General features: G+C 43.5%; 1 protein-coding gene across 10 annotated transcripts in view; it reads left to right on the top strand.

The window, feature by feature from the left end:
• Positions 1-17398, top strand: part of LOC131456233 (microtubule-associated protein 4-like) — a 60786-nt gene that overhangs the window by 32432 nt on the left and 10956 nt on the right. For 8 of the 10 annotated variants that reach the window (XM_058624578.1, XM_058624903.1, XM_058624659.1 and 5 more), the window contains 2 exons: positions 956-2419; positions 16136-17235. In XM_058624578.1, coding sequence (XP_058480561.1) covers positions 956-2419; positions 16136-17235 — 2564 coding nt within the window. Of the gene's footprint in view, positions 1-955; positions 2420-10654; positions 12181-16135; positions 17236-17398 lie in introns of those variants that run through there. The other 2 variants (XM_058625074.1, XM_058625158.1) reach the window with 2 other exon arrangements.

Raw genomic sequence — 17398 nt, 5'->3', positions numbered from 1 at the left:
ATTAAAATTATAAGTACTCAATGATAGTTCACCTCTGAATTTTAAAGTCTGTCAGAAGTAAAGCATGTATAACTGTATATAACTGTGTATAACTGTGTATAACTGTGTGTATAACTGTGTGTATAACTGTGTATAACTGTGCCTGATTTACTCCACAGAGGCTGCAGTAAACTATAATCAGCTGTCTTAAATTCTATAGCATCCTCTTCACACTCTGACTCCAGCAGAGTGAAGGTCAATGCACAGCTGATGCTGACATGTACAGAGTGTGACATCAGGCCATGGCTTCTATATACTGTATAATTCTGTGTGTGTAGTAGAGTTTGTCATGTCCACTCTTCCTTCAGTGGCTCCTCACCCAGCAGTGACCCCCCCCCCCCCAGGGTTCAGAGCATGTCTGAGTCCAGAGAGTGTAATGTTGTCATGTGTTAGATCCAGGCTAAACTTCAGTGTGGACACAGCTGAGCTTCTGTGGTTCTCTTAAGGTTCTCTGCAGGTTCTCTGAAGACAGTATTTACATATATATATATATATATATATATATATATATATATATATATATATATATATATGTAGGTATATCCCTTAAGTTCATATAAAAGTATAATTCTATAGTCTCAGTTTTCTTTTAAAGCAGTTTACATTGTTACAAACACATTCATGGATTCTCTGCCAATAAATCCTCCCACATGTTACTCACTGGACCTTCAACTAACAGCAGTGTATGTGTGAGCAGCAAGATTCCTGATGTTTGTGTCTAACATTAAAGTTATTCTCTTCCTTTTGACTTTTCAGTGGACAGAGTTCTGTCGTAGGTTTGTTAAGATGAAATATGACTATTAACATGTTGTCTTTGGGTTTTTGTGGTATAGTTTTTATGAGTTAGGCTCAGAGAAACCAGTCCACATGCACATTTCCATCTCCATCAACTCTAAACTCTCCCCTCTTCACCCAGAACAAGGTGCCTTAGGTGACCGCTGGCTAGACCAGGCCGGTTGTCTACCGACAGACCTCCCGTTTACCCCCAGCGTCTCCACGGTGATCAGTCGCCATGCAGGCCATCTTGCAGCCAGCCCCGATGACCCGCCTGACAGTTGGCCTGGCCGGGAAAGTGTGGCCTATGCTGGAGGTGACGAAAGAGACGCAGACGGATCAGACCGCAAACAAAAGAAGAAGAAGAAAAGGCGACAGAAAGACGAGGGCTCGTATGAACACCCTGAGAGCAGAGGTCACCCTGAGATGCAAGCGCAGGGAGAAAACACCCCTCCAGCTGACGAGTTCTACCACAGGATCGGCCCACGGCGGGATACAGTGGAGGGGGCCTGGGAGGAGCAGCTGGGGAAGAGCGGAGGCCGAGGGAAGAAAGGAAAGAGCAGGAAGAAGCTTCCAGAGGAGTGGGCAGTGATGGCACAACCGTTTGTTCCTTCATCTGAAACAACTTCTCAGATCACAGAGAAGGTGATGATTGATTTAGGGAGTGCAGCTCATGCAAACCTGGAGTCCTCGTTCCCAGACATGGACTCCAGCCTCAGCCCCTGGAAACAGGAGGTCTTCTCAGAAGGTCTGGTTCCTGCTCCTCTGTCTGAAGACCTGTTCTCCTCTACAGCTGCTCCCATTAGCCCACTGGTTCTCAACAGTGAGCTGAAAGCCACAGCTCCTCCCTTCACGATGCCTTCTCCTACCAACACTGTGAGTCTAGATTCGGCTCCTCAACCACACGATCCCTTTGATCTCCTGATGGATACTGAACATGTGAGCATGCAGATCTTTTCTACACCCGTTTCTTCTGAGAATCAATCAAAGGTTGGTGACACAGTTGACAGCAAGACGTCTGACAGGACCTCTTCCTTCCAAGAGTCTTATGTGCAAGGCATGTCTGAGGAAGATACCTCAATCTTCAGCCCCGCCTCTCAGCCGACCCCTGACCCTTCACCACAGGGTGAGGTGTTAGCCTCAGCTCCACCGCTGTCGCCCTCAGATGCTTCATGGCTCCTGAACGACTCAAACATTGGCAGCAACAGTGAGATGTTTGACTTCAGTGAAATGAGCTCTTCAGGTCAGCCTCTGGTCTTAGGCTTGTCCTTCAACACCCCGAGTCCAGCACCTCTGCGATCCCCCAAAACCACAGCGCAGGAATTTCAAGCCAAACAACACAAAGATGACAAATCCTCTCAGAAACAATCCAAGAAGTCTCGTTCTTCCTCCTCTTCGTCGCCAGCAAAGAGTCCCACCTCCTCGGGAGCGGAGAATTTCCCTCCACAGGAATCCCCTGTCGTCAGCCCCTCTTCCCCTCCACCTCTAAACCCTCTGGGCGCTCCAGGATCTGCTCTTAACCCCACGGCTAAGCCCTTCTTTCCCAGCTTTGCAGACACCATGGAAGAACCAGCTGTGGTCGCTGCACTTGCTCCCACCATTGAAGGTTTGTTTGTTGCAGTCTGGACCAGATCTAGTTTGAGTATAACTAGTTAAAGAAACGTATCAGTAGGCATGCATGAGCTGTCCGTCCAGCTTGAGTAGTTGATAGTTAACAGGTTGATTGCTTGGGTGCCAGTTGTTGGTAAGTAGGTAACTAGTCTTTCATCTTCACCCCTGCATGGACACGTATATCTATAATGAGTCTAATCCTTACAGTGAAGTGTTGGTGACTAACATTGAAGTGATTGATTGAAGTGTTGACACCTGGGGCTGTGCATTGGCTTGACTTTAAACTGTGACTGTGATGATTCACTGCTGGAATGATCTCTTCATTAACAGGTTTGCTACTAACCAATCACACTCTTTCTATTCATCTGTTCCTTTACTGTGCAGGTGTTTCACACTAATCACACGTCCAGGTCTAAGCTGACACTTAACTGTTTCCTGTTTCCTGTTTCCTGTTTCCTTACACTTTCCCCTTGAAGGAGAAGACTGTGTTGGTGTCATGTAAACTCACCTCTTCCTGCTGTGCATCAGCGTTCACCTTCTGAACTTAACTTAACTGAACAAATGCACTGATAATTGTTGTCTAATGTGACTTTTTGTTGATTTTACTTCCATGTTCTGTGACGATCGCTGCCTCGGCTGCTTCTCCACCACAGGTGAGTCCCTTTTTAATCATCGTCTCGTTGATGTGGCTTTATTGTGTTTTCTTCATGCGCGATTAGTTACTGAATGTTAAGAGTGTCTCAAACACACCATGTAAGAGACATCAGAACTGAGGTGCAGCCAGAGCACATGAGGGGTTCTGGTCTTTGCTTCGAGTGGTTTGTCTCTGTGTCTCTGTGTCTCTGTGTCTCTATGTCCTGTCCTCTCAGAGAGTGTCCTCATGGTGATGTCAGGGTAACATCTTTATTCTCTGAAGAAGATATTACAGTTACACCTTCTCACTTTCTATTTTGCTCTACTGAAATGTTTTTCCACATGAGGCCATCATCATGTCTGCAGAGTTCCACACGATGCTGTGAAATGTGAATGTGATAAAGGTGTTTCCTTCTCTTCATCGTGTATTTGGAGGAGACAAACGAAGAATTGATTTCCAGCAGTGTGACTCATTAAGAGACTGGGGAATAATAAAGTTCAGGCCTGTTTGAGGTCAGAAGGTAAAAATAGAGCTGAGTTATTGATGGACTCTCTGTCCAGCTCTTGTGTTAATGTAAAAGTCATTTGTAGGATTATTTACAGCTGAGACTGTTAATGACTGCAGTGGTCTACACCTTAAAGTCAAGCTTTAGTTCAATGCTTTTACTGATAAATGGATCATCACACATGAGAAACCATCAAAGTATAAACTACTATCTCATGTTTTTTTCAGTTGGTGTAGAACATGGAACAGTAAAAACTTTATGATTTGTTTTGACTTGGATTCATTGCTCAGCTCTGTGTCATCATGTCTGTGATGCAGCCATGTTGCTATGTGTTAATGTATAAGTCCATGTGTGTTTGTGTGTGTGTGACCTCTCCCCTCCGTTTGTGCACTGCTGTGATTTATGGAGATGCAGAGGATTCATTTCCTCGTCCTTCCTGTCAACACTTCCTGTCTCTGCCTCCCATTGGAGGCTGTAATGAGGACTGAGGCAGCCTTCAGCTCAGTGGTGAACCTGCTATTTAGCAGCTTTGATCAATGCCCCTAACACACACACACACACACAGAAACTCAAATAGATGAATATAAAGAGAGGTTATAAACAGTAATAAGGTGTTTGAAATGTAACCTGTGTTTAACAGAACCTGATTGTGTCACGTGTGGATGAAGAAAGCGTGTTTGTGTACGTGCTGCAGACACACAACAGTTCCTGCATCAGATCTGATCCACGTCAAGCGTTCGCTCCATGCTGTTGACGTGTTTTAGTGCAGAAAACTCACAGAATGCAGCTGGCTCTGTTTCTTCTCTGTGTAATGAGAGCCTTTGTCAGTGTGCAGTGGGCGGGGCTCTGTCACCCAGAGTGGTGTTTAAGCTTCGTACAGAAGATATAAAGGCATGTGGAGCACAATGAGAAAAATCAAGAAGAAAGGGTTTGGTTTCAGAAAGGAGAGAAGTGTCCAGTGAGGAAGAAACAGCTGAAATATTCAGAAGCAAACTCAAGGCTGTCAAAACTATCATGTACCACAGAAGACAGGACAGGAAACAGTACAGGGAGAAGAACAAGGTTCTGTGGAGAACCTGTGGGACAGTACTGAATAGATGTTTTTCATAGTTGGCCTGAACCACATATTTTAAAATATCTTTTGCTTTTGAAATGAAATGTAGTTTTTTAACATCAAATGTATTGATGGCTCATTATTATCATGCAACACAATGAAAACATCACCACTGGTGTCCTCACAGACACACAAACACAACATACACAACTTCCACCAGACTTCTTCACATCACCAGATCTTGCTGTTGTTGAGGCTCCACAGGCTGTTGGATGGTGGCCCACAGGGGTCATCTGTAGACCGAGCATTAGCTGCTCTGACAGTCTGCCTCTGGCTACAGTCACAGCTAACAGCTAAGTGTGTGTGTGTGTGTGTGTGTGTGTGTGGTTGAAGAGTTGTTTTTCAGACCTGTGTGGTCTGTGTTTTGCAGCTCAGTCAGTCTGATCGTCTTCCTGTTTTTGTTTTTGACAACGTCCTGTGTTTTTCATGCCACGTGAAGAAAGAGTTACAAGAGCTGATTATACTGACTCACTTTATTCATTCATTCATTCAACTTCTACCGCTTTATCCTCCACATGAGGGTCTCAGCTGACTGTTAACCAGTCCATCACAGGGACACACAGACAATTAACCGTCCAACTCCCAGTTTACCTCATCCCCAAATCAATCACACACACACACACACACACACACACACACAGGGAGAACATGTGACCTCCATGCAGAAAGACCCTGGTTCTGACCGGGTCATGAGTCCCAGTGTTCTGACCCACTTCACTGATTCAGGATCTGCTGTCCAGACCATTTTTGGACACGATTTGAGAATTTCCATCCAGCACATGAGAGTCATGTGACCTAAGCTGACACCAAACTTATCTGTTTCCCCTGTAAATCCTGCAGATTATTCAGTTTCATTCACAGGTTCTTTAAATCTCTCCCTGAGTTCTGAGAACATACATTCACTGATTTAATAAGGTGAAGGTCAAAGGTCACTGTGACCTTGGCCTTTGTTCACCCTGAAGCTGAGATATAGTCAAAGGTCAAAGGTCACTGTGACCTCACAAAAACATATATTTGAATGTAAATTGAAAACTTTATGACAGAAAACAATTTTTCCAGAGTTTTAAGAGACTCTGTCCATGGTGCTGAAACCATATGAAATCAGAATCACCGCAGTTCTTCATCTTCTTCTTATTATTATTATTAGTATTATTACTAACTGCCCCTCCTTTTTATTTGAAGATTGATCAATGTCTTTATGAAATAATAAATAAAGCTTCAGTATTGATATATCATACGTTTATAACCTTTGTTTTTATGCCCACAGTCCTTTAGTTTTTGCTCTCCTCTAAAACTTTCTCTCTGAAGAAGTCGACCTGATTCCAGTGAAGTAGAGCGGAGTTATTGTGCTGATGAGGTAACAAACAGGTCAGTGCAGGACAGTGAGTACACACTGTGTCCTGTAACGTAACGCAGGAACACAGCTACATTTTTATTCTCTCAACAAATGTGAGCTTTAGTCTCAGGAAACAATATCACCACAGACATATATTATATATATATATATATATATATATATATATATATGTATATATATATACATACATACACACAGTATATATATATATATATATATATATATATACTATATAAAGTGTTGATAAATGTCAAATTCAAGTTTCAACAAGTGCAATTGAAATTAAAAAGCAGGAATTTGGGGTTGCCATAGAGACTAAGGATGAGTTATTGTTGCCGTAGGAACAGCAACAGATGCTGGAGTTAATGAGACGTTACAGTGACAGCGGCTGATGCTGCAGCTTCTTTATAAAACACATGCACACAACAACACTGTGACACTGTGAAATAAAACCAGTAACATTTAAACATGTGATCAATGAAACACTGGCTCAGCATGAGTGAGCAGACAGTTTTCTTAGTTATGGTTCGTGAGTGAGTGAGTCTGACGTCTGCTGCTGACAGAGCACCGAATTAATGCTAATGTTGTCATTTTAACATCTTTGTCCGTGAGTGTTGGACAAAGAGGAGAGTGTCCTCTGCTTAAATATATACTGTCAACAAGCAAATAGAAGCACATGACGCTGTGTTTCAGTGAAAGTGTCCACCATGTGTGTGTGGTATTTTGTTTGATACCATATCATCTGATTGTAGTAGTAATAGTCTCACTTTCCTGATTCCCTGTGCTGTTCTTACATTGTGAACTGTAGACTTTACAGTGTGTACAGCAGGGGACATCCTCTGTCCTTAGACCTTCTCTCCTTAGACCTTCTGTCCTTAGACCATCTGTTCTAAGACCTTCTGTCCTTAGACTTTCTTTCCTTAGACCCTCTGTCCTTAGACCTTATGTCCTTAGACCTTCTGTCCTTAGACCCTCTGTCCTTAGACTTTCTGTCATTAGACCTTATGTCCTTAGACCCTCTGTCCTTGATGATGTCATTAATGAATAAATATGAATGAGACTCATGTAATCACATCAGCAGACACTGCAGCAACAATGAATTGTGGATGATGAGAAACACACTGTGTTGTGTCTGAAAATACAGACAGGATGTGACATCATTGTCACTACGTTTGAATAGACTCAGAAGTGTTAACCTAAACCTTAACCATAACCACTAAATCTTAGTCCTAAACCTCACCACACCCTCAGAAATGAGGTCTCCATGAGGACTACTGGTCCTGACAAGGCCAGTGTTTATGACAGTAAAGGTCCTGAAGACATGCCAACCCCCCATGTGGTCAGAGCGGAACGCTGATGAGGATCCAGTTGCCATAGCAACGGCAGGCAGTTACTTTGGCAGCTAATGGGAGGAGCGACGATAAGAAACAATGTCTGTTTATTTAGGTAGAGACGAGGTTTGTCAATGAGATGCTGTTGAGTTATATATAGACACACACACACACACACACACACACACACCTCATCACTTCTTATTCCTGAATGTTTTTTCTATTTTTAGACGACTTCCTGTCTGCTATTTTTACACAAACACCTCAGATCACACATGATGATGTCATTCAGTGTCTTACTGTACGACATGTTTTTGTTTTTAGTTTAGATTATATATACACATATATGTATATATGTGTATATATGTATATGTATATATATATATATATATATATATATATATTAGTTTAATATAATCAGCTTTGTTAGTCCTTAATAAACAATAAATAAACAATAAAAACATTGCAAACATTAGCTGAGCAGTATGTTGATGATGTGACAGTCCACAGAGGTCTGCTGTGTTGCCCCATGTGGATCCATCCACACCAACACTTGATCCAGTTCTTGTTTTATTAACCATGGACGTTTGTTTGAGGTGCACTGGTACATCCCATCACCTCCGAGAACACACGACAGACCAAAGAGAAGAGAAACCACTGCTGGAGTGAGAGGAACACGAGTCTGACACAGAGGCTCATTTTAGTGGACATGGAATCATGGTGGTGTAAATGTGTGGTGTCTCTGTCATCAGGTCTACACTCACCCTCACAGACACGACACTAACGTTCCACTGTAACCCTGAGCCGTGTGTCCAGCAGCTGTTCATCTCTGTGTCACACATGTGAACAGTGTTATAAACAGATATGGCCTTAAAACCATGACGTGTCCTCTGTGATCTTTCTGAACTGAGTCCAGCTGCAGCTCTGTTGCTAGGCGACAAAGAGAAGATTGACCAGACTGATTTGGGTCGCAGCAGCTGTCGAAGGGCCCTCGTCTTCGTCAGCTTCATTGTCTCTGAAGTGTGTTAGTCAGTTAAACTCTAGTTAAGTCTCTGTCGGATGTAAACACTGGATTCAGACTTTTCTTCTAAAGGTGACATTTGTCCCTCAGCTTTGATTTTGTCTTCACCACATTATATAACTCTGTGTGTGTGTGTGTGTGTGTGTGTGTGTGTGTGTGTGTGTGTGTGTGTGTGTGTGTGTGTGTGTGTGTTGTGGGCCAGCCAAACTGTCAGACAGGGTGAGGTCATCTATCGGGTGTGTGTGTGTGTGTGTGTTGTCTCCTCTACAGTACATGAGACAATCAGACAGGGAGAAAGAAGTGGGAATAAAACATGACAGATGTGACACAGAGAGGCAGCGACAGAACACCAGCTTCAAGCACATCTATCCACCTGCCAGACTGTCTGTCTGTATGTCTGTCTGACGTTCATCTTCTGTGTAAATCCTGAGATGTTCGTTTGCTGAATACTTAACACATCGTTTAAATATCATTTCTTTATTTCCTAAAATCCAAAAAATTAATTACAAAACTGAAAATTAAAAAAAACAATCTACTGTCCACTAGGGGGCAGACACTTTGGTAATCACTGTTCTATTCTATTTTCATTATTTTCTTCTACATTCAGTCTTTTCCTCTTTTTTATTCAAACTCGACCATTGTGACATTAATAAGTTTATGAGTTTTATGAAGTGTATGATTTTCTTGGCTCCCTTTGCTTCCTTTTCTGTTACATGTTGACAGTGCAGCAGGAATTATTCCCACATGTCAGTAAAGGTCATTGAAATCAACATAAGTGCTTTATTAAACTGCTTCACTGAATCACAATAACAAGCAGTATTTGAACTGAACTCTCTAAGGATTGATTTAAAATGGCCGTTGTCTTCAAACTGAATTAGGAATATTCTTTTTTACAGTTAAATGACTTTGATAGTACTGTATTTGACCTTTCTGCCAGAGCAGCTGATAAAGGATGAGCATGTATCGTCCACTGAATAGTTTATTTCATTTTCCTTTGACTGCAGAGGTGGAAGAAAATCAGGAGCAGAAATTCTTTGCCATATTAGACAGAATTCTTATTTCTTGTGTTGTCAGTTGTTTCTGTGAGCTGAGCAGTTAAATGAGACGTGATGTCTCCCTCACTCTCTGTGCTATTCCAGTTTTTACTGTGTGGAGGATTCTTTATCTTTATTTTCCCTCAGTGGAAACATAAGGAAGTGAAGGAACATCTGAAGTTTGTTTAACTTGTTAAGAAGAAGAATTTCACTCACTGAGAGGATTCTGGATGTGTGTGTGTGTGTAAAATGTATGCAGAGAATAATAATATTGGAGCATTGTTCATGTGTGATGTCCTGCTTCATTCTTGACTGCTGCCAGGATGTGACATGTGCACTCACTTCCTGTCACTCTGTCCCTTCTTCACTTGCTGCCACTCACGGTCTTCTGTCAGGGTCTGATCATGCTGCTCTCTTTCTTCTTCCCTCCATTCATCCGCCTGTCTGTGCTCATCTGTCTGTAGACTCCTCCCCCCTCAGTCTGCAGACTCCTCCCCCTCTGTCTGCCTGTTAAAAGCCATTGTTTTTCCATCATCGTGTGCTCTGTAGAGTCTCAGAGGGTTCCTGAGTTTGATGCTGACTTCATGTGTGCACGAGCTTCCTCGTGTCTGTCAGACATCATGTCTGCAGCAGATGCTTTTACTCCTCGTCCATCTTTATAATATCAACGTACTTTGTATTCTTCACTCTCTCCTGTCTCCTCTCTCCTCGTGAGCACTTAGATTAGAAATGCACAGACACATCCGGTTTTGATTAGTTTGTTTTATTCAACCTTCACAGCTCCTGCTCTATTCTCATCTCATCTCATCCATCTTACTTTCTTTCTTTCTTTGCTTTTTTTTTTTTATCAAACCGAAGGGTCAGACGAGAGAGAGGAGCAAATAAAGTCTGCTATGTCAGGAATGCAAAAAAGGTGCAGCAACAAGTCAGCTGCAGATACATAATAGACCTAAATTCATGCATTTGCATTGTTGCAGACACATACAGTATATGTTAGAGAAACACCTGCTCAGCCCTCACTCAGTCCTCCCCAGAGGGAAAACAGAGACAGAATTACAGGAAAAAAGGGGGAGAAAGAAAGACGTGGAGCCAAAGAAAAAACTCAAGGGGAGGGGGATTACTCACTCCACCACAGTGGGTGGGATCTGGGAACTGGCTGCAGCCAACTGGCAGCCACAACTGGGTCACATGACTGCTGCAATTATCAGTGAGAGAGAGAGAGAGAGGAAGAGGGAGAGGGGAGGCAACAAGAGAGAGCGATCCAGCTCACCTTCAGCGTGCGTCTGAATTCAGAGCAGAGACACACCTGAGTGAGTGGGAAAGAAGAACAACAGAGAAAAGAGAAGTGGTGACGATTACCTTCAGACACCTGAGACAAAGACAGAGGAGGAAACAAAGGAGGAAGTGAAAGGGGAGACAGCATGTCTTCTCTGTCGGATCAGCAGCCTGGCTCTGCTTTCTCAGACTACACTGATTTGTGTAAGGTGCCGTCTCTGTCGCCGTCGGTGCCGGATCAGAACTGGGATTGGCAGCAGCCGTCAGGCATGGACATCGGCACGGCGAAGGGCCCGGTGGTCGGTGACAGACCTGTGGCACAGACCGGACTCACAGATGAAGACAAGCTGTGCTTCTTGGAGCATTCTGGCCGGGGAGATTTGGAGCCCCAGCTGAAGGTTCCAGGAAGCACCTCGCTGGGTAACGCTTCACTGGGGAGTGCAGGCGAGAGTCCAGATAGTCCTCCCTCCTCCTCCCCATCCCCCTCTCCAGCTTCCCCAGGCAGACGACCCCCTGCCCTGGGCTGTGGAAGCAGCAGCAGCGTCTCCCTGCTTCCAGTTTCTGGATCCCCGGCCAGAGGTGTGGAGCTTTCACCACCTTTCACTGCTGTGGCCCCACATGACACGGGAGCCTCACTGATGGAGGCATCACCAGTCGATGGAGGCTTTCCATCTGAAAAGTGGACCAGCTCCGGTTTTGCTGAATCTAGCCCAAAGGTTGCCGTGCCCCAGGTGGCCCCCAACTACTGTGTCAAAGGAGTTGTCGGTGACAACCATGTGACGAAGGGCGATGAGGCTGTCAGTGGAACCAGGGCAGCACTCGGGGCTCAGCAGTTAGCTGAGGGCTCTTCAGAGGACAACAGCGACGAGGAGATAGGAGAAGAGCTGGAGCCCTGTTTCATGGGACGGGCTCAGCAGCAGAGGAAGGCCATGAGGCGAGCCATGTCTGAATGTTCCCACCTGTCAGTGCCCACCAGTCTGGAGCTGCCGGATAAATACCCAGAGCTGGACCAACTGACATCGCCCATGAGTGGACCGCGCCGCTCAACGCACTCCATGAAGCGTTCACTGACCGTGGCTGAAGATCAGCCCCAGACTCCGCCCCCCACCCTCTCTGCAGCGGGCGCCGCTCACATCGACCTACGACAAACTCCGCCCGAACCCCACCTCTCCCTGCTACCACCAGTGAGGGACGCTCCACCAGAGACCTCCATGGAGAAGGAGCCTGGTGGTTTTGTGCTTCCAGTGCCCCTCAGCCCTCAGACCTTCAGAGGCATGAACAGCAGCTCTGCGCTGACTGAAGAGGAAAAGAAATCTGACATAAAACATGCTGAGGTGGATTCTAAAGTCAACACTGGGGCAGGTGTGGACTTTGGGGCAGGAGACAGTTGGATGATGGCAGGGGACGTTCAGGGTGACCTCAGCAGTGGTGGATATACTAACCTTGGTTTGACCTCCAACACTAACCCTTTCATCACTGGAGATGGTAGGTAACCTCTGACCACCTACTGTTGTTAAACCCCAGTGGTTAAAGTGGTTGCTTCTGGTGGTTCCAACCCTTTCCCCGTCAAACCATAATCATGAATAAGAGAGGAACTCTGCATCCAGGGAGAGTAGAAGTCGACACTGCAGTATAAGACCTGGACAGTGAGTCACTGACTAACCCGGACCTGCTGTTAGTATGTTAGCACTAACATGTGACAGGGATGACTCATCACTGAGAGTCATGTAGACTGATGTAGAAGACATGCAGCGAGCATGTGACCTTTAAAAAGGCCTGTCTGACTTCAGTGGACACTGGTGTGAACACACAGGTTATTGTTCTGTACTAGAGTATTTGGTAACACTTAAGATTAGGGAACACATAGTCAACATTATATATATATATATATATATATATATATATATATATAAGTAGCAAACCAGACCTTTATTAGTAATTATTAAGCACATATTGACACCTTAAAAATCTTAATTCATGTCGTAATAGAGGTAGAATAAGGTGTTAATACGTGCTTAATAATTACTAATAAAGGGCTAGTGTGCTATTTATGCTTTATTTGATTTATTTATTTATGCATGTTAGTGAACACCTAGTTAATAGTGAATATGTGTTCCCTAATCTAAAGTGTTACCGAGTATTTTCTGGGCTTGTTTTTTTTGGTGTGAAGTAACAAACTGTCTGAGAATCTGTAGAGTCAGACAGAGAGGAGGAGTGGCAGACAGACAGACAGACAGAGAGAATTGGACCACAGCCCCCTGCTGGCTGCTGCCTGCATGACATTTCACATGAGCGGTATGTGTTTCATGATGTCGGTCAAAAAACATTGAGATCACATTTAGATTCAGATCTGCTACTAATGCAGTGTGTGTGTGTGTGTGTGTGTGCGCGTGTGTGTGTGTGTGTGTGTGCGCGCGCGCAGCAGCAGGAGTGTGTGTAGAAGATGACTCTCCACATGTGCTGTGTGTGTGTGTGTGTGTGTGTGTGTGTCTGTGTGTGTTGTGTGTGTGTGTGTGTGTGTGTGGACACCACAGCTCATTACAGCAGCATCTGTCTTTCTCTCTCACTCCAGTCGCCCTTTTTATTTTCTCCTCTTAGTTGAAAACTGATAGAGCCAAAATGGTGGAAAGCAGGTCATTGCCCTGTCAGATGAGCCAAAATGGGGTTATTGAGTGGGAAATGTAACCATTACATCGTTTCTATGGTGTTGTTATTTATACTGACAACGTGTCTCACACTTTGTCTCTGTCTCTCGTCTCTTTGTCTCTCGTTTTTACCCGGTGGAGTCTGACCAGTCTGACCTCTGACCGGAGCATGGTGCACTCATGTAGTCACAGACTGATGAATGAATGAATGAATGAATGTCTGTAGCTGCTGTTGTTTTTGACTGTTTGTCTGTTTGTTGTTGATGAAATGAAACGAGCCGTGATGCTGCAGCCTTGTCTCTGTGGAGATGATGTGAGGAATAATGACGAGAGGACAGAGGAGTGGGCAGGGTTCAGAGAGAAAACAGGAAGTAGAGAATAGATTTAAAAGGTTTCAGTAGTTCAGCCATGATTTATGTGATGATGATGATGATAGATAATAATATGTTGGCTTCACCATGACTTTGTGAACAGTGACCTTATTCACATAAAGACATTTGATATTATGCATTAAATGTACATGTATTTAAGGTGAATTCTTCTATATTGTAGGAGTTATGACTGACCTGGTCATGTGTGACCTTTGACCTGACCTGAGTATGCTCTCATCTTTACTGATGGCCTTCATCACTCTTCGTTTGTCCTGTCAGAGATCTCTTAATAATTCACAACTTTCTTCATATCTCATCTAAATGGTCCAGTCACAGCGAGGTCATGTGACCCAGAAGCTCTGTGATGATTTTCACTCTGGTATCATTGTTTGATTGGAGGATAAAGACAAACACCAGGTTAGAATGTATCTGCTAATTGAAGCAGCAGGACCATGTTTGTACTGTCTGACAGAAAACATGAAAGAAATTAAGAATTTGACATTTCTATGATGATGTTTCTTGTTTTTATGCATTTTAACAACAGACTCAAGTAAAAGCAGAGACAAAATATTTGAAATGAAGCCGTTTTGCCTCCACTGACACTGATCAGAGGATCACGTTGATCTCATTGAGGTCAGGCTGAGTCGTCCTCACCTGTTATGTAAGCTCGTGTCACTCTGCCTTCTTGTCAGTGTCTGAACACCACAGCTCCTTGTCCTCTTCCTTTGTGTCCTTCCTTCCCTCTGGCCCTTCCTGCTCCTGTCGCTCCTCTTCAGTTACAAGTTCATTTAAAGTCCACTAGAGGCAAAACATGGTTCTCTGAACAAGCTTCATACTGATGTGTTTTTTTCTATTTAAATCAGAAGTAATCTGCGTCTTTGGTATCACAGTTGATTCTCTTCTCTACAGTCGTTTGTTCAGTTCGAAACATCGGTGGTGGAGAGTCGTGACGGATCAGAAACGACATCGTGTTTCCAGAGATGTCTGTTTTTGTTCGTCCACAACAAAACAGAGCTGCACTTTTATTATACTTGTCTGAAATGCCGAGGTCGTGTGGAAGGCAGACGTACGCAGAGCAGAACACAGGAGTATGGATGCAGCCTGAGGTGAAGCAGATCCTCAGTTAGTTAGATAAGACGCCACTTTGTCTTTCATTTTCAAATAACTCACTGCGTTATATTGTTATACTTGTTAGTAACAGTTAATATTTGACTCCGTCTCAGTGGAAACATGAATGTGTGTCACACTCAGCGATAATTCACATCCCTCGTCACTCGTGTCAGTCGTGAACTCAGAGACATGATTGCTGAGGACATCGTCATTTGTCCAACTGTCCGTCACAAACAAACTGAGACATCTTTCAGAATGAAAGTTCCACAATCTGTCAATCATCATTCAGTGTCAGACAGGACCCACTTATTCTTCTTTTTAATGGGGTCAAATAAAATCATCGCATCGATCTGAAGTTGTCGCTCTCACTGGCTAAAATCACAGCCAGCTGCACTGTTACGGGATTATTCTCCTCAGTGTTAGAAACGTGATAGAGATGAAATCTGAAATCAAACCAAGACTTAAGCAGGAACAACATCAGGGAGGAAATGAAGAGTTGGTAAATATCTGTTTGGCTGTTTGCTGTACGAGAGAAAGTGTTGAAAAGCAGAGACGGTTGTAGTGACAGTGCAGATTTCTGAAGGCTGCGATGATGGAGAGATGAGAAGAGGAGAAGACGACTGTGATCTGTCAGAGGAAGAATGAGAAATATTTCATAGAGATCTGAGAAGACTGATCTCCTCTTCCTCTTCTTTCTGTTTGGTTTCTCATACAGAGTCTGATCTTATGTTTAGTTTTTATTCATATTTCATTGATTTACTTTTTAAACTTATTTGTAATGTTAAATATTTGCGTGTGTGTGAGAACATCAACACTTTTTTAGTGCATATGAATTCAAGTTTAGCTTCTGCCGCCTCCTTGTGGAATTCTGAGTAATTACCATAATAATTCAGTCAGTGACTGTTTCCCAAACAAAGTCTGTCCAGACTTCATTCTGTAGGTTCTATTTATGGAATAACTATTTTATTATTATTGTTATTATTGTTATTATTGTTATTCTCTTATATCCTAGAGTATTTTCAACAGGTGTTGGTCTGTATCTACATCATCTTTGTTTATCTGTAACACGTTTCCCACGTCACTGTCATCCATCCATCAACTGGACATAGTTACAGTGAGGACTGTCAACATGAGTTCATGATGGTTTTTAGGTTTGAAACTCACTGATGACTGAGCTGAAGCTTATTGTGACTCTTTCAGTTGCTCTGGTAACAGTGTATTGTTGAACTCTTATTTCAACCCTACAGTTGTTTGTCTGATGTATGTTCTGTTATATCAAATTCAACTTTCTATTGTTTTTATATTTCTCTCTAGGAAAATCAGACAAGATGGAAGAGTCGGAGAAGAAGGTGGAGACTCTCGGGGACGACGTAAAGAAGGTCGACCAGTTTGAGCCTCTGGACAAAGCTGAGCAGAAGAGTGTGAAGGTGGAATTTTCAGCAAGTGACACTCCAGTCAATGTAGAAAAGGAAGAGGAGAAGAAAAGAGCAGAGAAAGAGAGAGATTTGAAAATGGAGAAAGAGGCACAACAGTTTAAGGAGACAGAAAAAGTGGAAGAGATGAAGAAGGAACCTGAAAAGGTGGAAGAGATAAAGAAGATGGACGAGATGAAGAAGGAACCTGAAAAGGTGGACGAGATGAAGAAGGTGGAGGAGATGAAGAAGGAACCTGAAAGGGTGGAAGAGATAAAGAAGGAACCCGAAAAGGTGGAAGAGATAAAGAAAGAACCTGAGAAGCTGGAAGAGATAAAGAAAGAACCTGAAAAGGTGGTAGAGATAAAGAAGGAACCTGAAAAGGTGGTAGAGATGAAGAAGGAACCCAAGAAGCTGGAAGAAACATTGGAGAAAATGGAAATGGTGCAGCAGAAAGTAGAGAAAGAAGATCAAATGAAGAAGGGAGAAGAATCACCAGAGAAAGCAGTGAAGACAGACAAAGTGGAAATGACAGAGATGATGGAGAGCAAACCTAAGAAAGCAGAGAACATGGTAACGATGGACACCAATGAAAAAACAGAGAAGCTTGAGAAAGCAGACATGAAGGATGTCAGAGAGCACACGGACAAAGCAGAGGAGAAACCAGAGCAACAACAGACCACTGTCACGTTTGATACCGGCGAACACAAAGAGGAGAAGAAGAACGATGTAGATACAAAAGTCACAGCAGTGGAAGAAAAGACTGACGCAGACAAAGTCAAGAAGACAGAGGAGGACGTTTCTGAGAAGGTGGCGGGAAAACCAACAGTGGAGAGTGTGAAACAAGAGAAGCAGGACCAAACACAGGTGGAAAAAAAGACTGTGGACAAAAAGGATGAGAAGAAAGACAAGACAGCGAAAGCAGAAGGAGACAAAGTCAAAAAAGCCAAAGCTGCAGCCAATGGAAGCAAAGACCTGACAGGAGCTGACAAGAAGACCAAGGTAGGTTTTATCACACGCTAGAAAACATGATCCATACAAGATACACCATCGCTATAGACTGGTGGGCGGGGCCAAACCTGGACGTTTCTATGGTACTGAGTGATTGGCGTTACATATTCACCTTAGATCATCACTACATGAAGGTCACGCATGTGAAGAAAGC

This window comes from Solea solea, chromosome 1 (genome assembly GCF_958295425.1).
Source record: "Solea solea chromosome 1, fSolSol10.1, whole genome shotgun sequence".
In the NCBI taxonomy this organism is placed as follows: domain Eukaryota; kingdom Metazoa; phylum Chordata; class Actinopteri; order Pleuronectiformes; family Soleidae; genus Solea; species Solea solea.
This window is presented reverse-complemented; position numbering and strand designations above follow the sequence as displayed.